This window comes from Dermacentor silvarum, chromosome 1 (assembly GCF_013339745.2).
Source record: "Dermacentor silvarum isolate Dsil-2018 chromosome 1, BIME_Dsil_1.4, whole genome shotgun sequence".
In the NCBI taxonomy this organism is placed as follows: Eukaryota; Metazoa; Arthropoda; class Arachnida; order Ixodida; family Ixodidae; genus Dermacentor; species Dermacentor silvarum.
Window position 1 is genome coordinate 322,329,018 of NC_051154.1, and position 26,800 is coordinate 322,355,817.

Below are 26,800 nucleotides of genomic sequence, written 5' to 3' on the forward strand. Positions count from 1 at the left end.
TGACATGTATTGAAGGGCACGTAACCTTAATTGCAACCATACGCGATATGTCCAACTCAATTTGTTCGGGTGAACAGCAAATGACTGCGATCTCGATTAAGTTAACTGATAATTAACTAATGAAGGTAAACGTTCGTGCACAATGAAAAAAATAAATGCCTATCACTAGCATGGATGGTAATCAGCATAAAGTGGGAGCCATTCGCGTAAATCCATGCGTTGTTTTAAGATATGTTAGCTAAAGTAGGCAGACTCTGGCCGCAGAACAGCTGGCTCATGCGGTATCTGCCCTTTCGAAGAGCACGATCACGTGACATAAAATTGTATGCGTTGTTGTCTGTCTAGAATTACCACAGTCCAGAGAACTCGAACGAATATGTTGAAAGCAACAGTCGTACTACGAACGATACGAGAAACCATTGTTTGCGTCAAACACACCAACTCACAGACCTCAGGGCGATGGGAGCAGCAGCACCTCAGACGAAGTACATCGAGGTCTGGAGTGCGTCCAGGACCCGGATGGCCTCAACGTACTGGCTGGTGGTAACCTTGTCCCCACTGCCCCCAGAGCAGTCACTGCTGGAGCTGGACACGTCCACCTTGCTCACGATGTGGTTCTTGGCCCGTGACGCGGCCAGGTGCGCGTAGTAGACGGGCGCAGGGATGCTGACGCTGCGAGCGCATCGGGCGTACGTGTGGCATAGGTAGTAGCTCAGTTTCTGCAGCTCGTCCGCCGTGAAGTTGGAGTCGTCCCACACGATGTAGTAGTGCGCGGGGCGGCTGGTGCCCTGCAAACAACCACGCGAGGCATTTCGAGGGGCTGACCGAGGTGGCATGCTGCTGGCACCACTGCATTAGACACCCGTAACGAATCAACGTATATGTAGCCCCATGTGTACTACAATCCTACACATCAGTCCTATAGAGAGCTCCGTTACCCAGGAAATTGCGCAGTCAATCAACAAACGGCGCCTAAATGTTCTCGCGGCGTCACGAAACTCGAGGTACAAACGAACGTGTAAGCAGGAACAGTAACAAGACCGGACGGCTTTTAATAGTCCCTGCTTCTTGCTCTCTAGGTTTTTCCCAAGTGCCGATATGTCTTGTTACGTTGTCGTCTTTGCCGAACTACAGACACGGCAATATGCTCAGTCCAACAATTATACGCCATCAAGCACATACTTACTTAATTAGAGCGAATATAGCTATGCCTTTTTTTCCTGGGGTTTAATTGGCGCATGTGCTCGGTCGGCTTCATGCCAAACGGACCGATCCAATACACAGTCAGTTGAGTGCAATAGTAAAATGTGGTCATTCCGAAGACTGCGTGATGAGTCGGAACTGATCCCGGACACGGTATAAATCGCGGTCGTGTGGTGGGGGTCTGTGCGTCTTGCCGGGCGGGTACATATTAGCTATGCCGCCGTATGCGTAGTCGACGATGAACAGTTTTATAGCCCTTTATTAACCGCGTCACGAAAAATTCGCTTAACTCTCATAGAGTCCAAAATGGATGTTGGACCTCCATAAACTTTCATACCCTAGAAAAGCCTGTTGGTCGAGTTTCCGCTGAAACACTTGAGGTGCATTAATTATTATATGGTATATATGTGGTTAAGAAATATGGTGATGAATGTAGAGGGCAAGTGGAGTATGTTTAAGACGACAATTTTTAACCTATAACAGAAATATGCACCTATTCGAGGAATATTCTCAAATAAAATACATCTTGGTACAACAAGTACATCAGCCAACCTGCTAACGAAAATAATTTGTTTTTCCAAGAGTGAAAATCTAGGAACGTTTCTCATTGGTTATCTTACAAAACAGACGCTTCCGCGTGTTCTTATTTCCACTTGAAATGCAGCAAATTTTCATTTTTAAACACTACACTCCCACACATGCCAACTAACGCGACAGGCTTTTGGAGTACGGTAACACCAATAATACCCCAAAGTAGTGCCTCAATAACCCAATAATATTAACCTAATAATAACCAAAGGTTCTGCGCCTCTGTTTTGAATGATGCTTTCGTTCAGTCATTTCTTCCGCAACACCTTGTCACATATGCCCAATATCCAGAGTTTCCCAAGCATCCGGTAGTTCTCTTATTCGGTTGGAATCTCAGCACTGATCGACAAACTAAAGCTAAATTCCTCTTGTTAGGTAAATCATATTAATATGAAGTTCTTAAAAACATTTATCAGCCCAAGTAACGCAAAATGTTGCCGTAACGTGAATGTGCACAAATGTCGGCGTATAACGTTGCCTACATGCTGCTAATGTCCTCTTTTTTGATCGCCAGACAACGTTGGGCCATAACGTTGTGGCAGCGTTGAGCAGCACATTCACGACGTTAACATGATGTTAACAGAACTTATTGGCAACGTAATGTGGATGTTGCCTTTTGTCACTTGAGCTTTCAGGCAACGTACGTATGTGACGTTCAAGCAACACTCAACTGACATCGCAGAATATTTGTAGACATACATAACCGCAGTGCTGTCAGCATGACACGGCTGACAGCATTGCAAACCCTTAAATTTATATTTGTATGACAGATAATTTACTCTAGTAGTTTTCATGTTGCATATGCATGAAAATCTGAAACAAGAATTAGTGAAAAACAGCGTTTTTACGTATATATCTTGTGTAGCTTACCAAGATATCTGTGTACCTTACCTTGTGGTAAGATACACTATATACGTAAAAGAATGCTGTTTTCACCAGTTCTTGTTTACATTTTCATGTATAAACGACATGAAAACTACTAGAATGCATTATCTGTCATACAAATATAAATTTAAGGGTTTGCGGTGCTGTCAGCCGTGCAATGCTGACAGCACTGCTGTACGGGCAGCTCATCTGTCGTGCACTATATATAGTACCAACGCGCCCTAAGCCAGAATCTTTAAAGTGTTTCACATGGTGGTTTGCCTGACTTGTCTTGCTGTTGTCCATAGCACAGCATATAAATGCTAACTGCAAAAGTGCACAATGCAAAGCTGCGAAGTGGTTCATAAGAACAATTTTTCATTTTGGCTATAACATCAAGAGAAGCAGCATGCACGTCCAATGTGCAGAGGTTCTCGTATAAAGGTTCTCGCAGCAGTAAAGTAAATGTATTCCACAAATGTTCATTTCCTTAAACATATCATTTAAGCTTACACCACAGAAAAAAATCAGTCTTTGCTTCCGACTTACTGCTCTAAAAATCATGTGTCGGTAGCTGCACGTGCTTTCAAGAAATTGCATAATAGCCAACATCAGCTGCTAAGAACAAACGCTAGTATGTAGGAATTGTTTGTGCAGGAGGAATATGTGATGGTTGAATATGCACCCATGAATATGCATTGGTCCACCTTAAATAATAGTGAATGCCATAGACAAACCTGGTTATAATGTCAAACCATGCATTTATTTACTGTCTGCTTAAATCATCCTGGCAAACAAATGACATTTATATAACAGTAACTTAAAAACTGATAACACACTTAAATATATTTTCTATTAAACATCAAGGTCTTCTATCGCATATTAAGACTCTACTAACAGCTACAACTACAACACAATATATTTTGCCTTCCCATGTAGGTCAGACTTCGAATTTTTTTGCTTTTTGACGAGTTCCCTTATTTCAATGGCAGAACACAATTTATACTTCTTAATAACAGCACAAATACTGTCCTCCTTCACTTTGTAATGTACAACACAACACAGTAACACTCCCGTTGGATACTCCCTCCTGCCAAGCATCCAGCCGGTCTTTTTGCCTAAGCTTGCAGACATGGCAGCAAATGTGAAGTAGTGAACACAGCTCAAGGCGTAGAGTAACAGAAAGTCATCCAAGCACTGACAGCCAGCCATCACTTTTGCAGAGGATGGCCAGCAGCACAAGTGATGCACACACGCCTCCCTCGGTAGCTTCACTTGCATCCAGACCTCACTGGTTTCCAAGTGAATAATGCGGTTACCTGCAGAGACATCAATTACATCAAACTATAAAGTGCCATCTGAAACACTGAAGTAAGCCATGTTTACTGTGAAAACAGGCTATAAAAATGCTTACAAACAACATAAGCTTCGCATAACTGTGAAACAAACAATCGTGACTTTACACAGGAGAATAATGCAAAACATCAAAAGCAAATTTCAGTAAAACCTAACCATTATAGCTATAAGTTTGGACACAAGAGCAAGGAAAGCACAATAAACAATACCCACAACTTCATTTATGGTGCTAAGCAGTTAAGATATTAGTATCAATATATTCCTTTAACATAAAGCTTCCTTGCAATGCCACGGCTGCTTGTTACATCCAGTTGTCTTGGAAGAAAACAAAAATGAACAAATGATGTGAATGCTCTACCACGGTACCAAAACCACATTTCATTCGTGATGAAAGAAAGTTCCAATGAGTGAGTGATAAATTTGACTTGTTGGTACAACATATTGGTGAATTGCAGCACAGATATTGACCACAGGAAAGACGAGACAATAGACGTGTGCTGACTTCCAACAAAAAGCTTTATTTTCAGCGAACCATGTTTATAGCCGTCACTCATTGCATTGCACATGCGCAATTCACACCCTTAGGAAGTTCAACTCTGTCTCATAAGTGTACAGATGCTGACACACACAGCCAAGTCGCGCAATATTTTCAGCTTCAATTTTCACGTGTTAGTTGATCACCGCTTCTGCTGGCAACAGTACACCGAGCAAACAATGGTTCACAGGCACACGAACTGCAACAACATGCAAGCCAACTGTCATGCACGTTTTTCTTGACATTATATGAGTGTTCTCAGCTGGTCATCGATACAACGTCCTGTTTGGCCTATGTACTGTTTACCACAAGAAAGATGGGTACAGTAATTCATGTTGCTAACATAGGTGACGAACAGATTTTTGTGTTTTTTGTTACACTTGTGTGCTGCGCTGAAACATTTCCTTTGATTACAGAACTTTATAAGCTTCTGAGGTGCAAAGAAGACAACTTTAACTTTGGAACGATCTGCAGTTTTGACGATACTGTGAGACAGCTTATGAATATATGGTATGACAGCCACTTTAAGTCTGTCAGATGGAGTGATCACATGGCAACCACTTGGTGCATGCGCTTTTCAGAGTAGAGGTCATGTGGTCACTGCATCTGAGACATAAAACTGGCCGTCATACCCTACATTCATAAGCTCTCACAATAACAAGAAAATTGCATATCATTCTAAAGTTGGGTAATCAAAGGCAATGTCACAGCACGCCACACATGCAACAAAACACCAAATTCCGTTTGTCACCTGTGTTAGCAACGTGGTTTATTGTATCACCCTTGTGGTAAACAGTATATAGGTCTAATGGGACGCTGTATCAATCACCGGCTGAGAGAACACTCATACAACGTCAAGAAAAATGTGCGTGACAGTAGGCTTGAATGTCATTGCAGTTCGTGTGACTGTGAACCGTCATTTGCTCAGTGTACTGTTTCCAGCAGAAGCGGTGATCAACAAACACGTAAAATAATTGAGGCTGAAAAGATTTCGCGACTTGGCTCTGTGTGTATCCGCACACCTTCTGTACACTTGTCAGACAGAGTTTACTTTCTTCCTAAGGGTGCGAATTGCGCATGTGCAATGCAGTGACTGACGGCTATAAACATGGGCCAGCAAAAATAAAACTTTTTGTTAAAGAGTTGCCGCATGTCTCTCGTCTTGACTCTTCTGTCGTTGCCTACATCTGCACTGCAACTCAGTGCCTGAACGACCGGCTACGACTACGCTACAGGTGTTGCATATCGGGAGAAGGATTAAATATTGCTCTACACTGCAAAAGTTTTTGTTGCTATCCGCAGATGACGAATACGGAAGTTCTGGCCTTGGAAAAGCCAAATTAGAACGCGAGCTTTTGGAAGCGGTGTTAATCGAAAATTCTGGACCTGATAAGTAGGTTAGCGCCACTTCGCAGGCACTTTTAAACAAAGAAATGCAAGTCATGAGTAAACAAAAATAAGCTGGTTTGTTAATTCTGCGTTTGTTTCTTTTTAAAGACGATGGTGTTTCTTGGGCTACCTAAACGCGAAAAACTTTGTCACTCGCTTCAATCGCTCGGCCAAAGCCAAGCATGAGAAGATGATTTTTTCTCCTCAGGGGCACCACATTTCGAAAGATATGCATCAAATGCATCTGAAGAGTTAATCATTTCGGTGCAATACATGTATTGTTACAAACATTACAAAAACAAACTTGAAAAAATGTGAATGATACTTACTACCCACAGCTTCCAATTTATCGGGGCTCAATGTCGGCTTCTCAACAGCATTTCCGTCCTTCAAGCACCGACAAGGAGCCCCTGTGACGCTCCTACGCCGAGCGCCAGGGCTCCGCACATCAGTTATGCCAGTTCTTTGCAGAACAGGGAATCCGGCGATGGCACTGGAGCAGGCCCCAGTTATCGTTGCCAATGTATACAACATTTCCTAGGTATACCTGCAATAAAAGATGGCAGAGACACATTAAGACTGCTTACGTGTGGGAACGTGAAAGCACCTTTAGTCAACCAAATGGCTGATTTGTGACATGCACAGTGTGACACGCACTAGGCACACCTTAAGTCAGCCAGAACCAAAGAGCTGCCGTGGCATAAGGGAAGCGTGCTCCTTTCACACTCCAGGTTCTATTCCCACCCAGTCTGCACAACGTTCTTATTAAAGCAATTAATTTGCTTTGTTTACACGAACCTACCTAAATTTGACATCACTCTAAGCGTTTTGATGTGCTTTTATTGCTTGTGCAATAGGCCATCGGTTTTATGTCAATAAGTGCTGGTGGCAAAAAGAAGTATGTCTAACCGAGCGATAAATGTAACCGGAAATGGCAGGTACGTCCAGTGGCATTAGTGTAGGGGCTGCACACAAAATTATATAGCTTACCCTGTTTCAAATATATTTTAAATAGCAGTTTCAGTGAGCCCAAGTAGAGTCTTTCAGCTTTTTGCAGTGCAGAAACAGGTACAGTTTGTGCCAGCCAACCAGATGAAGAGCTCTCCTAGTAATTGTCTCTAATCTCCCTCTCAGCAATTAGTGATAGCCAAAATACAGCTTGTATCTCTACAACTGACACATGTCCCATTTCCTTAATGTGGTATTCGTCACTGATTTTGATGGTCAATTGGTTGTCATAGATGAATCGAAATCTGGCGCGCAGCACCAGTCGTGTCAGTGCATCGTCAAGTGGCACAAACATATTTCTCCCTTGAGTGAATTATGGTGCTCTCCTGGGCACATGTTGAGGCACCAGCCAGTCTGCCCCATGTACATTTGACCGAATATATACATGATCAAAGGAACAGACTATGCCACCCCTGACGAACACAAGAGAAATTGGGTTGCATCTTTAACTCAGCAGGCCTCAATTCTCATGTGGACTGCTATGCACGCACATTTCCAGCGAAAAATAAAGTAGGCAGGATATGCACGACAGTCCACAAGTGAATTGAGAAATGCAAGGAAGGTTTGCTTGGTTAAAGATACCACCAAATGTGTCCAGTTTGTATGAGAGGCCGCTCACTGTATTCCTTTCACACCTGGTCAAATGTACACAGAGCAGACTGGCCGGTAACTAAATGTGCCAAATAAATTCCCATATTTCACTCAAAAGACCAGCATGCTCGTCCAGTTTGGCCGTGCATTGCAGCGATAGGACTTCAGGCTGGATTAAGATCATCTGTTTTCACCTACGGTGAAAAATTGACACGAGAGATCAGTGAGGTATACCACATAAACAAGACATGCGAGCCAGATCCCATGATAAATTCATGAAATAAAAGGCGTCCTTTCTAGATGACAAGTGATTGAAGTTAGTCTGCGCATATTTACTTTCCTGTTTACACAAATACCATTTATTGTGATTTTATGCCTTTATATTACAACTTACGCCTTCCCTCTGAACGAAATTGTGCACAAAATAAGCACACATCCAGTGTTGCTATTTTTAATCCTTCCATCAAAATAAATGGTCAGTTAGCAGCAGTCATGTTGTATGGTATCCTTTTCCTCCCTATGTAAATTCTATCCTGAAAAGTTACATGAACTGACCGGCAAACTCATAAGTACACTACAAATTTCACCTAGAAAACACGGCTGGTTCTCAGAAAATGCACAAATACGGTGATAGGTATCTGTTGGCATACTGTAGCAATAGTAAGTGCCAGTTAGCTTCGACACTAGACAGTTTTAGTATAGCATATGCAACTAAGAGCGTACGCCTATACGCTATAGTACAGCGTACGCTAAACAGCACACATTTATTACAGTTTTAGTTGGCCTGCGAGATCTTCCAATCTCAGAGGCCATATGCCATCGTCGCTCCTATCTCTCGACTTCACTGACAGGTGGCGCTGACATATCTCGAAGGTTTCCCTCGTTAGGCTTCGTGTCGTTCGAAGCGAGAAGTTATCTCGAAAACTCCACAAGGTTAACCATATTACACTGTTGTCAAAGCGGCCTGAGGGTAAGCGAAAGCTGTTTACACAGTCATTTGCTAGGAACGAAGCGAATTCTGCAAAAGCCACGCCAAATTCAATCCGAAGCGGGCAGCGGGGACCGCCGCCATGTTTAACATAAACTACGCAAACCACGCAGACGGTAATGGTAAATCTGAGAAATAGCATGCATACACTATACGCTATCGGTCGGATAGCGTTCTGCACATGCGCAGTGATGACCTGCTATTTTATAGCGTACGCAATGACATAGCGTACGCTAAACTAAAACTGTGTGCTGCAATATTTCAGCTGTCAGGCATCTGAAGTGCTTAAGACACCACAGAAGTGTAAGTGCACAACAAAAACAAGCGGCGCATAAACCATAAATATGACTTGAGAGTAGTGACAACATAGGCTGTTTCGTGTAGCTAAAACACTAGCCAATATGTAGAAAGTATATGCACAAGTATACATACCTATAGATATTTGCATACCTAACTTAAAACTATAAGTTTCAGTGCATATGATGCTTGTTCTAGACACTGGTATTTTTGACAAAAATACTCTTAGAATTAGATATAATGCTTTCAATTCATCCAGTCAGTAAATGAAGTCGTACACATATCATTATAATTTGGTCTTGCAGGTTGAACATATTCTGACCTGAGCAGCGCCAAGCAGAATGAATAGACCGAATGCGCACTGTGCTGACCAAATACACAGGATGAAACAGAAAATATGGAAAGGGACCCCGAAGTATTAGAAATACTTTTTGACAGCTGTAGAATTAGGGCTTCTTGGTTGATTGTCACTATTAAACTTACACTAAAGCCAATCAGAATGTTCTGTATGGTGTAGTTGAAATCAAATTCATTTGACGAGCAACATTGCAATAACCAGCAAACATGGCAAGAGCAAGCAGACATGCGCGAAATAGTGTGCTTTTTTAATAATAGATCATCAATACAATGAACTACCTACCAGTTAGCTATGTGTTCTAGGCTGTATTGACTTGAAAAAAAAGAGAAAAATAATGTAACTGGACACAGACTCGCAACTGCTACAATGCCTGCGTGCGAGAATGGGGATAGCTTGCCAAGAATATAAAAAAATGGGAGAGAAAAAAGCAAGCTTGCTAGAAAACATTTCAGAACTGTAGTAACTGCAGCACAGTGAATACTGGCCTTAATGCATCATTTCAAGAAGTTTAAACTCATCAAATGTGTATTTTCCAGTGGCAGTTATTCTTCAAACAAGACAAAAATAATCGTGAATATGAATATTAAACAATGGTAAGCACACTGTGTGCTTACACCTAAGGCATATTTGGCCCATTACACTGTGAATTCTTATATGCGCGGAAGCTGCACAAGAGTGTAGTGTAAACACTAAAAATTCGGAAATAAAACCCTACAGCATAGGAAACAGTTTCAAAACAAGGAAACCAAAATAAAAAGTGATAGAGTGTGTACTAAGCAAAATTAAAATGTAACTTGCAGCCAAGCGATTGATGCAAGAAAAATACTTAACATCAGGACATGTTAGGTATACTTTTATATAGAACACAATAAGGTGTGCAGAACAGCTATGAACACAAATAAACAGCAAGTTGCATAATATTTGCCCTATTTAGTAAGCTGTGTTGACTAATGTCGATTAACTTATCCACGAATGATACCGAGATGCTACTTTTTGGAACACGTACACTACATACATACCTGACCCGACCATCCAGATTACACGTTGCACTACGGCAGGCATAGCCAAGGGGTCTGGTGGCTCCTCCGTTATGTGGGCACTGTTATGGGTCACAGCCTCGCCACTATAAAATAAGTTGTGTTAACGTATAGCAGTGGCACATAGCTTTATAAAGCTGTCAAATTGTCTACACATGCATGGAGCATCTAAATATAGTCACAAAAACAATGTTTGCATTATTGCAGGGTGCCAACAGAGCACAAAGTAGAAGTCACTGATGAATGTCTTGATAATGGGGACCCTTTGATCACAGTAAAATTATTGACACGCAGCAGCACATAGCGAAGAAATGTTTGTTTACAAAACAATTCATTTTTTTTCATGACTCAGTTTAACTTTCCCCTGTCAGGTTTAGTTACGTATAAGGTATGTCAAAACATCTTGTCTTAAAAAGTAAGTTGGTCTAGTAGCAAGCTGTGATTGCTGAATTTTTTTTCTCTAAAACTGTCGTAAACCGAAAACTTCGTAAGCAGATATTTACAACGTCGAGGCAAGGAAACATGGCAAGGAAACAAGTTTCCTTGGACAAGTAGATCTGAAACAAGTTTCCTTGCCATGTAAGCAAGGAAACGTCATTGCAATAAGAATCGGTGAAGAGGCAAATGAGTCGTTATTATGCAACTTCAGCAGAAAAGCGGGAGCTCACGCGCAGCACGCACATGATGAACACGATTATTTTTGAACCTTATATTTCTCATCGGAAGAAAACGCTTATCAAGATTTTCGATTTCGCATCGAAGCAATAAACTTGCGTATCTAAGTGCTGACAACCAGCGTTCAGCAAGCATCAGCACAGGTGAATGCTTCTGCCATTTGATATAATGTTGTCGCGGGACTTCTATTTCATACGCTCGCGCACGCTATGCACACACGAGAAGCTCACACAACACGTGTGAAGTTAGCCGGCACGATTACTTACCTTTTGAATGGTACGACGTGGTCGCGAAGCGCTCTCCAAGTTGCCGGTGCTGCGTCGACGATGTTACTCCCCGCATAGATGCCGCTGCGTAGTGGACGAGCTGAGGCGCGCTAACACACATTATTTCTTTGCGACGTCCACTCAAGTTTCCACAACGAGAACAGAGAGGCCGCACTCCACGGCATAAAATCGTTGGGCCACATTTGCCTGGCGCGCCACGCATACGGCGAGTTTGCAGCATGACACAAAGTATCTTCAGGCACTTCTGTGCACGCTAACTGCGACCCACTTCATAATAGCAAACACAAAAACACACGATCAAGCAAACGCAACGCTCGTGGCACCCCGCACATACGACCGCCATCACAGAACACGGAGGAAAAATAATGGCGCCACCTGCATACTTGTGAGAATGTTGTGGCCTCTGTGATGACAAAAAGATTAACCAGTACACTCGCATACTAAAATCTTGTGCCGGGTTACACACAACTACGTATAGATGTTGCGAGATAAAATAACCGTAGAACAATCTATATTTTACACTATATTTTAGCGTAGAAAAAAAAATTATAACGTATTTTACCTTTGAATTGCTTCCGCCGTCTGCAGCCAGCATAAGCATGGCCTTCGAGATTAGCTTACGTTATCCTTATCAAGCCGTCGCTGTGGCATGATTTGAACGGTTTGGGCTGTCTCGAAGCTATCTCGAAGCCAATCCATGACGTTTAGCGATGCTGCCTACTTTTCCTACGCCGTCACTTAGTTTTAAATAACTTTCTGATGTCGTCAACATGAATTGTAGCCTCAGGAATTGTTGACACGATATCGGAGGTACAGATGTGCAGTGTTCGATGTTTCCGTGCGCGTTGTGACTGTTTCAGTCGGAAAGGATCAAATCCACGAGGGTTGATAGCTCGTGTGGCGCAGGTTACACCCGTATCGTCCGCATTTCCTTTCGTGTCGGTGTGTTGAATGTGCGCGGGTTTTGCTTCTGTCGTCCGTACCTTCTGTGTTTATCGTGCGGCTCGCGAAGATTCCTCCTAAAAAACATTTCTGCAGCGTGCATGTGTCCTGTGTGGTCTGTGAAACAAATGTGCGCTGGTGTACGATGTGTTTGCAGGCGTACTGGTGGCTTAGAGTCCTTTGCTCTAGTGCCGTTTCTATGATGTAAACCATACGTGAACTGAAAAAATGCACTGTTTTTCATATGGACAAGTAGATATGATCTGTGTGTATCCACTGTGCAGTGTGGATGTGTTCGTCATTTTATGCAGGTCGTAGCATGGGGCTTGTGCCTATTCATGATGGCCCTTGCTTAATGTTTCCACTTTTAGGGGCATGTGGCGTGCAAGCAGTGAAGTCTAGTGCATTTGATGTGGAAGAAGGGAATACTTTTATGCGTAACTTTTTCTACTATAGGTGAACCGTTGCAACAATTAGCATTTTTTCCATGTGAATGCTTCTACCATTTGATATAATTTGTAGCAGATCTTATCTGTGGAGAAGCATAATAAACATAATTTAACATGGTGTTCCTTATAAGATATTAATTACTGCATAACCACTATACATCTCCATACCTCACTGTGTAATAAAGATGAATGTTCAGTTGAAAATGAAAATATCTTATAGTTGCATGAATGTATACACGCGAAATGCTACAGCAGCCTGGCATCACATTAATGTAAATATTGGTGACATCCGGCAACGTTCTGGGAACGTGCTGTTTTGTAACGTTGCTACACTGATACCATTTACACGTTAAATTGATGTTTACATGCAACGTTGACACAACATGGGCGTTGGGACGTTGCTGTGACATTTATTTGTGACAACACTTGAACGTACAGCTGGCAACGTATATTCAACGTTGAGGTTGGCTGTTTAACGTTGCCTGACATTTGTTACAATCAGGCAACGTTTACACTACGTTCTGTGTTACTTGGGAAAGTGCTGCTCAATTATTCTAGAGTATTTTTTTCGCAATCATACGACTCGGGTTAGTTACCCGAAGACTGAAAAACAAGTCGAATCATGCCAATTTTCTCACCCAGGACAATGTAACCCGGTAAACTTTCCGCATATTTCACATACGTCAGTTCCATGTAAAATTTTAGCATATTCTTACACATCTTGTCAATTTTATATAGAACATAGTTTTTTCTCCACCTTACAACGTGCCTTCCCCAAGTTTTTCTCGTGCAAACTCAACCGATAACTTTCTATATACACATATAAGTCACTGACTCTGGCTTTACTGTGGATTGTATTTAGATTTTTCCGTACCTTTTGATAATAATAATCACTTTGCTCTTATATAATCTAAGTGCGTTAAATGCTGACCCGGAAGTACTTAACTGGATCCGTGAATATCTATCCTGCCGTGTCCAGTATCCCTACTGAAAAAAACCCCCGTATTCCCCATAACACCTATATCCAATAACATCATATGACATATAGGAAAAACAGGTTTTTGTATGGGGTCCTGTATGTTTCATATCGGATTATTGGATATGGGAGTTATGGGGCATATGGATTTTTCAATAGGGATGTTACAGCTAACGCTCTCCTTCAGCTCCTGTCGGTTCTGGCGTAACCCAAGGATCAGTCCTTGGCCCTATTATTTCTCATTTATATTAACGACTTGCCTAATAACATTTATTCCAGAGCTTGTGCATTGACGATTCTGTTCTTTACCGGAAATTAACGATTCAGACGTGACATTACATTAGAATGATCTAGGTAACCTAACTCAGTGGTGCGACACGTGGCGCTTGGAAATAAATACTGATAATTACAAAAGCATGCGCGTCACTAGGCGTGATGTTCTTTCTCCGTCCTATTTCCTTAAAAATACCTCGCTGCAAATTACATCATCCTATTGCTACTTTGGTGTTTACATATATGGCAACTTGTCCTGGAAGCATCTTGATGATGATGACAATCCTCATCAGCCTATTCATGTCCACTGCAGGACGAAGGCCTCTCCCTGTGATCTCCACTTACCCCGGTCTTCGCTAGCTGATTCCAACTAGCGCCTGCAAATTTCCTAACTTCATCACTTCACCTAGTTTTCTGCCGTCCTCGACTGCGCTTCTCTTCTCTTGGTATCCATTCTGTGACTCTAATGGTCCACCGGTTATCCATCTTAGGCATTACATGGCCTGCCCAGCTCCATTTCTTTCGCTTAATCTCAACTAGAATATCGGCTATCCCCGTTTGTTCTCTGACCCACACCGCTCTCTTCCTCTCTGTTAGCGTTAGGCCTAACATTTTCCGTTATATAGCTCTTTGTGCGGTCCTTAACTTGTTCTCGAGCTTCTTTTTTAACCTCCAAGTGTCTGCCCCATATGTTAGAACTGGCAGAATGCAATGATTGAACACTTCTTTTCAATGACAGTGGTAAGCTCCCATTCATGATTTGGCCATGCCTGCCGTGTGCACTCCAAACCAATTTCATTCTCCTGTAAATTTCTTTCTCATGATCAGTGTCCTCTGTGAGTAATTGACCTAGATAAACATACTCCTTTACAGACTATAGAGCCTGACTGGTGATCCGGAATTCTTGTTCCCTTACGAAGCTATTGAACATTATTTTTGTGTTCTGCATATTAAGCTTCAACCCCACTATTTCACTTTCTCGGTTAAGATCCTCAATGATTTGCTGTGATTCGTTCCCGTTATTGCTGAATAGGACAATGTCATCTGAGAATCGGAGGTTGCGGAGGTATTCACCATTGATCCTCACTCCTAAGCCTTCCCAGTCTATGAGCTTCGATACTTCTAAGCATGCAGCTGAGAGATTGTGTCTCCTTGCCTGACCCCTTTCTTGATACGTATCTTTCTTCTTTCTGGGATTTTACGTGCCAAAACCAGTTCTGATTATGAGGCACGCCGTAGTGGAAGGCTCCGGGTTAATTTTGACCACCTGGGGATCTTTAACGTGCACTACAACGCAAGCACACGGGCGTCTTTGCATTTCCCCACCATCGAAATGCGGCCGCCGCAGCCGGGATTCGATCCCGCTACCTCGTGCTCAGCAGCGCAAAGCCTTAGCTGAATAAGCCACCGCGGCGGGTGATAGGTATCTTTCTGCTTTTATTGGGGAGAATCAAAGTTGCTGTGCAATCCTTGTAGATATTTGCCAAGATATTCACGTATGCCTCCTGTACTCCTTGATTACGCAATGTATCGATGACTGCTGGTATCTCTACTGAATGAAATGTTTTTTCATAGCCTATGAAAGCCATATAGAGAGGTAGAGTGTACTCCACAGATTTCTCTATTACCTGATTTATGACTTGGATATAATACATCGTAAAATATCCCTTCCTGAAGCCAGCCTGTTCTCTTGGTTCGCTGTAGTCAAGTGTTGCCCTGATTACATTGGAAATTATCTTGAATATTTTATACAATACCGAAAGCAAGCTAATGGGCCCATAATTCTTCAATTCTTCAACGTCTCCCTTCTTATGAATGAGTATAATTTTGGCGTTCGTCCAGATTTCTGGTACACTTGAAGTCGTGAGGCATTGCGTATAAAGGCCAGCAAGGTTTTCAAGCATGATATCTCCTCCATCCTTGAAAAAAATTGTTGCAGTGGCTTAGCTCGGCTATGCCAGGATATACGTAGCGTTAGCAAAGGTTCAGCTGAAGGTCCGAGTCGCACTGGCGCTTTCGCTGAGTTTCACAGTATATTTAGTCGATCGGTGAGCCTTGACGTCATCGACGGCGTTTTGTTGTTGCTGCAGGGGTGGTCGGGCACGTTGCTCAGCCTCCTGGCGACGCTGCTTTGCTAGACGTTCGTCCCTTTGCTGCAGTGTCTCCGCAGCACGTTTAGCCTTCTGTTCATGCTTCCTACGCTCAACCGCTAATTGCCAGGCAACTACTTCGGGATCCGATGAGTCAAGCTTCTCCGTTCTTCTGCGCTGTTGAGCAGCATTTGCGCTCTCCTTCTCCATGGCTATACCACACTGGCAAACGCCAGTCAGAAGCGCAGTGGCTCCAGCGCAGTGTCAGACGGCGACTGCACAGCGAGCGCGCGCCGGCACCAGTGCGTCTACCACGGCTACGACGTCAGTCCTCTGGAATGCGCAGACCGGCGGCGGTGAGTCGCGCGCGGTGGCGGCGGAGTGCGCGAGAGGTGCCGGCTCCGGTGGCTCCGGTGCGCAAGCCGTGTGACATCACTGATCCTTGCGCATGCGCAGCACGGCTCTTGATGTGCCGCGCGAAACGGGCTTGGCTAGGCCAGTGTAGCTAACGCTACAAAAATTGACTGTTATTCCATCTTCGCCAGCAGCTTTTCCCCTGGTGATGTCTTGGAAGGCCCTTCTAATTTTATTGCTAGTTATAGAAGGAGCCTCTGTATCCTGTTCACCCCTACTTCGAATGAAAGTAGCTTGGCTGCTCTGGGTACTGTATAGGTCAGTTTAGAATTCTTCCGCTGTTTTTACTATGTCATCGAAATTGCTGATGATATTACCCTGCATATCTTTCAGAGCATACATTTTGCCTTGTCCTATGCCAAGTTTTCTTTTCACTGATTTCATGCTGCGTCTATATTTTACTGATTCCTCAATCTTTTCCACGTTATAATTTCGGGTATCCCTTACTTTCTTTTTATTGATCAGTTTCGACAGTTCAGCGAATTCTATCTGATCTCTCAAGTTTGCCACTTTCGTGTTTGGCCGTTTCTTTATTAGGTCCTTTGTTACTTGGGAGAGCTTACCGACTGGTTGCCTTGGTGTTTTACCTCCCACTTCAATTGCTCCTTCTGACATCAGCCTAGTTGCGGTTTCATTCATTACCTCTATGTTGTCTTCATTGTCCTGTTCTAAAGCTGCATATTTGTTTGCGGGAACCAGCCTGAATTTGTCTGCTTCTACCATTACTGCGTCTAGGTTGGTCTGTTTCTTCTTGATTAATTTTATTCTTTCTTTGTTCAAATTGAGGGAAATCCTAGACCTTACTGACCTGTGGTCACTGCACTTTACCCTTCCTAACACTTCTACATCCTGAACTACGCTGGGATCGGCAGAGAGTATGAAATCTATTTCATTCTTTGTTTCTCCATTAAGGCTTTTCTAGGTCCACTTTCTGTTGTTGCGCTTCCTGAAGAAGGTATTCATTATTCGGAGCCTATTCTTTTCCGCGAATTCTACCAACATCTCTCCTCTAGTGTTCCTAGAACCGATGCCGTAGTTGCCAATTGCTTGTTCACCAGCCTGCTTTTTTCCTACTTTTGCATTGAAGTCTCCCATGTCTACAGTATACTGTGTTTTCACCTTTCCCATTGCTAATTAAACATCTTCATAAAACTGTTGTATTTTTTCATCGTCGTGACTGGAGGTTGGGGCGTAGGCTTGTACTACCTTCATTCTATACCTCATATTCAGCTTTATTACGACGACTGCTACCCTCTCATTAATGCTCTAGAATTCATCAATGATACCCGCTATGTCCTTATGGATCAGGAATCCTACTCCAAATTCTCTCTTATCTGGAAGACCTCTGTAGCAGAGGACGTGGTCGTTAGTCAGCACTGTATAAGTCTCACGAGATCTAACCTGACTAAGGCCAATAATACCCCAGGCAATACCTGATAATTCTTCAAATAGCTCAGCAAAGATAGCCTCACTGGAGAGGGTGCGCAGGTTAAACGTTGCCAGGGTCAGTTTCCAGTGGCGGCCTGTCCGGACCCAGAGATTCTTAGCACCCTCTGCCGCGTCGCATGTTTGACTGCCGCCTTGGTCAATTGCTTCACCGCCACTGGGAACCGAGGGCCATGGAATAGTTATTGGAGTCATTAGGAGGTAGTGGCCGAATACTGCACCAGGGAGGCCAATTCCTGATCTGGTGAGAGAGTGACTTTGTCGGTGATATTTTTTTTGCCGCCGTCAGGCGCAACTCCATGCCTGAAATGCGCCAACGAGAAGAACATGTTTTGTTGACAGGGATGGTGCCGCCATCTAAGAGAGGTAAAGCGAACTACTGCAACGTGATATTCACGAGCGCTGATGGGCAGCGCTACAGTACTCAATCACAGCAACGCGTCGTATTTCTGGGCTTTTACGTGCCAAAAGAAATTCTGAATTATGAGGCACGCCGTAGTGGAGGGCTACGTACTAATTTTGACCGTCTGGGGTTCTTTAACGTGCACTACAACGCAAGCACACGGGCGTTTTTTCGCATTTCGCCTTGATCGAAATGTGGCCGCCGCGGCCAGGATTCCAGCTTGCGGCCTACCCCTCCCAGTCCCGACCCAAACGCGCGCATTCCAAACCGGGTTACTCGAAGCATACCCATAAGCAGCTCCACTTAGAGCTCGCGGACGAGGGGTGCGCGCTAGGGAGCCTCTACAAATTAGCAGGCTCCCTAGTGCGTGCGCACTCGCGGCGGCGCCCAGCGCTTTTCGCGCTAAGCCTTCCCGCTTGGCGCATAGTCCGTTAGCTGCGGGACTATGCTGGGGAGCATATTGACCCTTTTCGCGGCGATCCCGCGGGCGCTACCATGTTTGATCACGTGGTGACGCGTACATTGCTAGTCTTCAACTGCCTCCGTTACCTCCGTGTTTACAATAGATGTGTATGACGTCAGTGCGTCTTAGGAAACCTCTATTTCGGGAGATATTGTAGACGGTGACTGGGTGGACGATACGAAGCTTGGCCACAGCTTCAGGGAACATGCAAAAGCGCTTTCAAAGCTCCTTAAGCTACGCCCAAACGGCGCGAACAGCGTATATGGTGCTTGCTCTAAAAGCAGGGCTAAATATGTATTCCAAACTATCCAAATTATGTATTAGGATTTTGGATAGTTAAAATTGTGATTTTGATTAGCGGGGAGCCCTATTGCCGACGCATTGTTGATTGCGGGCAAGCATGCGGTGGCGAAAGGCTCTGCATAAGTATCATAGTTTCGGTGGCTGCGTCGTTAACCGAGCACGATCGTTATTGCTGAAATTATTAGAGGCGGGACAAGGAGCAAGCAGCAGCAATCACTTACAACTGTCAGTTCGAGTCTCCTGCCGCTGGCGAGGGGGCTTCCTGTGCTTCACGACAGGTCGGTGGCAGAAAGTAGTTGGATCTGCGTTGGGCTTCAGATTTTTTCCCCCAAGTTCTTGTAATATGCGTAATGATCTCTTAATAGTTAAAGCGAACCAAACGTTAGGCTACTTGAAAAGAAAGGTCTACCTTGCCCCACTCTCACTAAAGTTGTTACTTTACTCTAAGAACGTTCTACTCCAGTATTATATATCATCGTTTGGACAAGCGAGCGAAGACGATGAGGGCGAAGTGACGCGACCAAGCACCCTGAGCTGTTGGGGACTCGGGGTAGCGTTTAGGCCGGTGATCATCCATAGGGACGAATACGTCCGGCAGTAAGAGCGAAAGAAAAAGGGTTTATTCTACGATATTGACAGTGGCTCCAGATATAGTAGCCCACTCCATGTAGGAGCATTTTGACTGACTGAATCACTACATAGCTCAGCACACATGAGAACAGGTCATGACACACCCACTGAACCAAATGTGTCCGCTTATAAAGCAGTCGTCTTGCCTAGTTGACCCGACTAGCGAATCGGACGCCCTTGGTGCGGCCAACCAGAGGGGCTGTATTGTTCACAGAACTCCGCCTCTAATGGTGCACCCTCATATTTGCCGCAACGGCGCGGCCATATGGGAAACCGAGATCGTCGCCGTTTCCACGGTAGTAATTCCACAAAGTTGGCCCATTCGCATCAATACGTGGCATCTCCGTGACGGTCAGCTTGTCATGGTCGGTTCGGGCATTGTCGCCCTCTGGACGGCGCTGATGAAAGGGGATGCCTCGGGGGCAACACCCAAAGGAGGCGCCCGGCCGATTCGGGACGCAACAGACTGTTCCGCCACCGAAAGATCCGACCTGAGTGACGGTCACCAGCCGTCAGGTTGCCCGAAGCGTCGGTGGTCATTCGCGACCTCGCGATTTGTCATTGAAACGATGGCCGATGGCACACTCGAACTTGAGGTCCCAGCATTAACTTCGTTGTGGCCTTCTCCTTGGGAACACACAAGCACACATACGACCACAAGGCCCAGGAAAGCGCCATGCTCGCGCCGAGAGTCATCGAGTCTAGCGAACAAACCAACGCACCGACCTTATCTACCAAAAGCACGAAAGCAGCTATCAAATCCCTAAACCTTCGCTGAAGTCCACAGTTTTTCTATGAGCCGAGGATCCGCAACCTCCTCGCAACATCTCATACGAAAGAGTCATTCCCAGTGACAAAGCACCACATGGCGCGCATGCGCCCGAATTCCGCTTAAATCCACCAGGCTTCGCTTGACCCAATAATTTGGAAACCTAAATTTTTGCCGCCAAAGTGAGCTCTCATGTACCTCTGAGTTTTACAAAACCAGATCGTCGTGCTGCAGAGAGCCAAGGTAGAATAGTCGAAAACGCCCTCAATAATTTATAAATGAAATTTCACACGCAGCACAAACGCCGTGAACCGTCTGTTCGTAATCTACGTCCGTTATTAACGCACGTATTAGTGCCACTGAGAGCCTCTTTGACTTTATGGATGTACTATCAGAGTCACTCACTTTGGGGTCAAAACTTATACTTGCGACTCAGGCACTATCCTTTTCTTTCTCGTTCGCAAAAGGACACGCACTACAGAAACAACAAAACCAAATCTTGCGGAAATTACGCGCTGAAAACTAGAAAGAGATTCGCGCTTATTTCTAAGTACTTTCACGCACTAAATGAAACTCAAACCGTTGTTGTCTTCCAAATACACGTTAGAGAGACGCACCAACGCTTTGCTTCTAGATGTCCGCGCATGACATGCCTTAAAGGAACGGTACAAACACATTCGAAAAAGGTAAAGTTACACAACAGCTCCTTCAGATAACGCGTTTTACTTTCAAAGAAAAAGTGTCGCGAACATTTCCAAAAATGAACTGACAATCAAGCGCGCCACTACAGGCTTCAAACAAATAACGTGGACTTGATTTTGCAAGTGTAGATGGCACACACAAAAAAGGAGCCTATCTGCTTAGAAACAAAAGGACATTGTTGTTTTGTGCGACCCCTGGTGACATGCTGGAACACCAGTGCGGTGGGGGTCTCTATTCGTGCCACTGGGTGGAGCTGGGTCTCTCCCATGCCTATTTGCTACCACCAACCCGGCGTGGCCATGCCGATCATGTGACCCGTGCCTCGCTGACCAATAGCGGGTATTCCCCCACCATAAAACAACCTGCAATAAACGCGGGAGGGCAGTCTCCGGTCAGTCTCGTCGAAGTTTGTCTGCGTGTCTTCACTTTACGCGCCCTCCCGGCGTTCGGCCTCTCCGTCGGCCCGACGCGCGTAACGCCGCGTTCCTGCCCTACACAACAGACATGTTGAAAAAAGTATCGTAAAAATTTATGCGTGAGCAAACCATCTCCTTCGGAATATTCCTGAGTATCTAAAATAAACGAATAAAAAAAGCTTGAAATGTGCTTATCTTAACGATCTCGAGTCTCAAAGCTCTCAAAATGTTTGACCGAACAGTAAAAATAAAGAAACATACAAACTGTTGTCTCCACAAAACCAGTATTGGCGCTTTTCGTCCCCAATAGCAGCCTACGGTTGCGTCAAATCTAAGCCGTACTCGAGGCGGGATTCCCTATATAGCAGTCAACTAGGGAATCCAAAGGGCACGTATGTAATTCTCCTCTCTGCTGACCCCCCACACTTTACATGCAGGCATCATGCCTTCTGGGCGTCGTGGGACGACTTCGCTGCCGTGCGTGACCAATCGTGACCGCGCGTCTCAACCACGAAGTACAAGGCTTCCTTTGAAAGTTATGCTACGAGACAGATTGGTATGCGAGATCCATGATTCTCATCTTCAACAACGGTTGCTAGCTGAGGATAAGCTAACGTTTAAGAAAGCGTACGAACTCGTTTTGACTGCTGAATCAGTAAGAAATCAGCAGTTACAGATTCAAAGCACACAGCAACAGGCCGAAAATTTCTATATACATTGTCAGAATGTTCGCGAGTGCTCTACAAGCAAGGCGCTTCAGTGCTTCCGATGTTTAGCAGACTATACCCCCGAGAAATGTTACTTCAAGAATGCTACGTGTAATTTCTGCCGCAAAAAAGATTACATCGCGAAAGCTTGCCTGTCGAAAAAGGCTAAACCACCGAAGTACCAATGCAGCCATCTTTTAGAGGAGGACGAAGTTTTAGAGGAACAGCAAGGCGGCCTCCATGCTGTTTTTCAGAGGGAACAAGAGATGACAAGCACAGGTAGGTTCGTCGTGACAGTATGACTGTGTGATCGGCCACTCAAGATGGAAGTAGACTCAGGAGCAGCGTTTTGTATAATAAGTGGAGTGACGTTCGCTCCCATCTGGCCTGACGATTCCCCGGTGTCAAGAGAATGCAAGCTCGCTTTACGGACAGGGTCGGGAGAATGTTTGGACATCCTAGGCCCCGTGCTTATCAATGTATCTTTCAACAACAACAGGGCACAGCTACCCTTGCTCGTGGCTGGAGGAGTCGGAGCCAGCTTATTAGGAAGAAATTGGTTAGAAAAACTGGAAATCACGCTGCATGGACTGAACAATATTGTTACGCATGTAGCAATATCACCAGAACAACAATCGATGCTACATTAGGTCAGTTTAGGAGATGCCGAGGAGATGCCGAGGAGTTTAGGATCGCCGAGGAGATGCGGTGTTCGATGAAGCTCTCACTGGACTTTCAGGGCAACCTGTACGCAATGACCTTGCTTGAGATGCGCCACCCAAGTTTTTGAAGTGCCGGCAAAAGTCTTTTTCAGTCATTTTTTCCGCGAACATCTCGGGAATGGAAGCACCTTTCCCGAGACATTGTTACTATTACTGATAACAATGCCTTTAAACTAGCACTACCTAATATTGTATAAATAGCAGCTATTTTGTACTCATCACATATTATTACTGTCTACTTTTCCTAACCTGACTTTATGTTCATTTCGTTTGTACCTTAGCTAACATTGTATTAATACCAGCCATAATTATTTCTTCTTTTTTCTGTAACATACCGCATTCTTGTAACCTTTTGAATCTGTTCATACCACTCCCCTCTGGAATGCCCCCTGGCTTTGAGGTTAATACAAATAAATAAAGTGCCATTTGCATTGCTAGATGCCGTATGTCGAGAATTCGACAAACTCCAGGTTCCAGGCCTGATTGAGCCAATCTCCACCGTTGACTGGGCGACGCCAGTGGCCGTCGTGAGGAAGAAGAATGGATCCTCAGGGTTGTGCGGGGATTACAGGAGCACAGTTAAACGCAAGCATCAAGCCAATGGCGTATCCTTTGCCTACGGCAGCTGAGTAGCTTGCAACTCTTCGAGGAGGACAGATCTTTTGAAAGATTGACTTGACACAGGCTTATCAGCAGGTGCACGTCGACAAAGGCACTGAGGAGATGCCAACTATCAACACAATTAAAGGCTTGTACGCAGTGAAGCTTCCATCATTTGGCGTTTCGGCCTCACCATCTATATCCCAACGCTTCATGGACACTCTGCTGGCTGAAGTGGCCGGTGTTTGCGCCGATTTAGACGATATCCTCATCATGGGAGCGTCAAATGAAGAGAATCTCGATAGACCGGAAGCAGTGTTGCAGCGTTTGCGACAATCAGGTCTCGAAGGAAACAACGGAAAATGCAGATTTGCGGTACGCGAAGTGCAGTTCCTGGGCTACAAAGTGAGCGCTAAGGGAGTTGAGCTAACGTCTGAGAAGGTTGAAGCAATAACGAGTGCGTCAGAACCAACAAACAAGTCCGAGCTACAATCATTCTTACGAACGATAAGTTTTTTACAGCCGGTTCCTCCGAGACAAAGCGTCCATCGCCGAAGCTGTTCATCGTCTATTGGATAAAGAAGCTAAGCGGAAATGGGAAGCCCCGAACAAAGCCGCTTTCAACAAACTTAAAGGAGCCCTGAACCATTTTTTTTCGAAGTGGAGAAATACATTTGAAGTGAAGGGAAAATAGGCTCTTTCAGAAATACTTTGCCGCAGAAAGAAATTCAATGCGTTCTGCAGAAGCGGAGATATTGGCTGTAAACACGGCCTCCGCTGTGCTCCCCATCCTCCTTCCTTGCCTTGCTCTGCGGAGGCTACGGCGGAGTGGGGCCACAACGCTCCGCCTTCAAAATCTTACCGTGGCGCGCAGATCAAATTTCATTTTGCATGTTAACGTAAACGCCAGAACTTACGATTTTGGTGCCTATACTACGTGCTAAAACGGAAGCCAAACGCAGTTATCCACAGCGTGCAGCCCGTGGACTCGTGGCGGCAACCCGCGGCGGCCGCGGTGTAGCTGACCGCAGAGACCAATAGCAGCCGCGTATTAGAATGTGCTTTATTACATAATAAAACACACAGAAGAGAGTGACGATCATGAATTCTGTTGAAACGAGATCGCTTGAGAAAAAGGTAACTTCGTGCTTCGCTTGCGAGCTCCACGCAGCGCCTACGACAGCGAAATTGGGCTGAGATGTTCATAGCAGCGTATTCTACCCGCGGACTATGGTATTTCGCCAAACCCGAGGGGTGGTTCAGGCCCCTTATGGACGCACTACGTGAGTGTACGTTTCTTGCGCATTATGAAGACTATCGTCCACTGATGCTGAGCTGTGATGCTTCGCCTTATGGGTTAGGACCAGTTCTTGCGAAGTTCGACGGAAACGGACACGAAATGCCAGTAGCGTTTGCGTCAAGAACACTCGGCAAATGAGAGAGAAACTATTCCCAACTAAATAGAGAAGGGCTTGCAATTGTGTTTGCTGTCACGCATTTTCATCAGTAGATTGCCAGTGGGAAATCTACTCGTAGTGATGACCATAGGCTACTTCTTGGAATAATGTGTCCTAGGAAGCACATTCAGCAAGTATTATCACCCCGGATGCTTCGTTGGTGCGTGATTTTGAGCGCTTATGACTACGAGGTGTACCGATAAGAAAAAAAAAACATCAGAATGCGGATGCGCTCAGTCGACTTCCTCTGGCTTTCGATGTCCATTAGCTTGCGGCACAAGGTGACGTGTCGATCGAAGGTTTGCGCAAACCTTCAATGAATGCCGAGGAGATAGCAAGGCTGACAGTGGAAGTTTCCACGCTTTCGCAAGTTTACAAGGGTATACACTTCCAACCCTACAAGAGAAGGGTACAAGAACTTTCCACGCACCGTGGTTGCGTATTATGAGGCACACGAGTTGCGATTCCTAACGCTTTGCTCGCAGTCACCTGTGGTGGCATGGATTGGACGCCGACATCGAGACCAAGGTGGGGTTGTGTGAGACATGTCAGATGCACAGCCGTCTTCCTCAGGCAGTTGCAATGCCGGAATGGCCCCGTTCAAGTGAACCATGGGAGGTCGTTCATGTTGATTTCGCAGGGCCGGCGAACAACCACAGCTTTTTAATCGTAGTGGATGCCTTCTCCAAGTGGCTTGAAGTAGGACAAGTGAAGTCACAGTCTACTTCCCCATCCACGGATGTGCTACGATCACTGTTCGCCACTTTTGGTATGCCGCAAGTGGTAGTTTGTGATAATTGCACATCATTCGTTTCGTCGGAAATGCAAGGCTTCTTCGAATTGAACATGATGAAACACGTAACGTCAGCTCCATACCAGCCGGCTACAAATAGACAAGCAGAGCGCATGGTAACAGAAACGAAGATGGCACTCAAGAAACTGACGGATGGAAGCCTCTCCTACCGGCTGTCACGGTTTTTGTTTAAGCAGCATACGAATTCAGGCCTGCAGAATTTATGTTTGGCAGGCAGCTTCCGTCTCATCTGGATGCGCTACACCCCCGATTAGACACCGAAATGGGAAGGTGAACGACATGAGAAAAGATTATGCGCCAGGTGACAAGGTGTGCATAAAGAATTTCCTCCTAATGCATACCCGGATTTGCCCACTGAACCAGGGATGCGTGAATGAACGCAGCGATCAGAACAATCGCAACCCGTTCCTGACTGTATACCACGCAGTCGTTATGGCCGTGTTCTGAAAGCGCCAGAGCGAGTAGGCATTTGAACAGGTCAACATAAAATTGACTGAGATTATATATCAGCATTTTGACAAGTGAGCGAAGAAGAGGAGAGTGAAGTGGCGCGACCAAGGAATGAGCTCATGACCAAGCAGCCTGCCTTGCAGCGTTCTAAAATGCAATAAAAGGCACTTTACAATACCCAGCTAGACTACGCTTAGCCTGTATGGGATCCACACAACAGGACACTAATAACAATCATTGGTTCCCACAAACGGAAGGGACTGGAATCACTTACCCGCCTCAAGAAAGTAGGTGTGCGTGTTCATGTGTGTGCGTGTGCATGTGTGTGTGTGTGTGTGTGTGTGTATGTGTGTGTGTGTGTGTGCGTGCGTGCGTGCGTGTGTGTGCGTGTACGTGTGTGTGTGCGTGTGCGTGCGTGAAAGAGAGAGAAAGATAGAGTGGAAGAAAGAGAAAAAGAGAAAGAGAGTGAAAGAAAGAGATATAGGTCCGTAAGCAACTCACTTTGCTTTTGAAAGTAATCTACGATTCGACACCGCGTAACGTAGCGCCCCTCCTGGTGCTTTCTTTCCCTAAGATGCTGCACCCCTCTTTAGGTTTA

The 26,800-nt window shown here is 44.9% G+C and overlaps 1 protein-coding gene across 1 annotated transcript in view; it reads right to left on the reverse strand.

The window, feature by feature from the left end:
* Window positions 1-476: 476 nt before the first annotated feature.
* Window positions 477-26,800, reverse strand: part of LOC119442873 (protein argonaute-4) — a 55,152-nt gene continuing 28,828 nt past the window's right edge. The window contains exon 6 of the mRNA XM_049661920.1: window positions 477-788. Within this exon, the coding sequence (XP_049517877.1) occupies window positions 477-788 (312 nt within the window). The remainder of the gene's footprint in view (window positions 789-26,800) is intronic.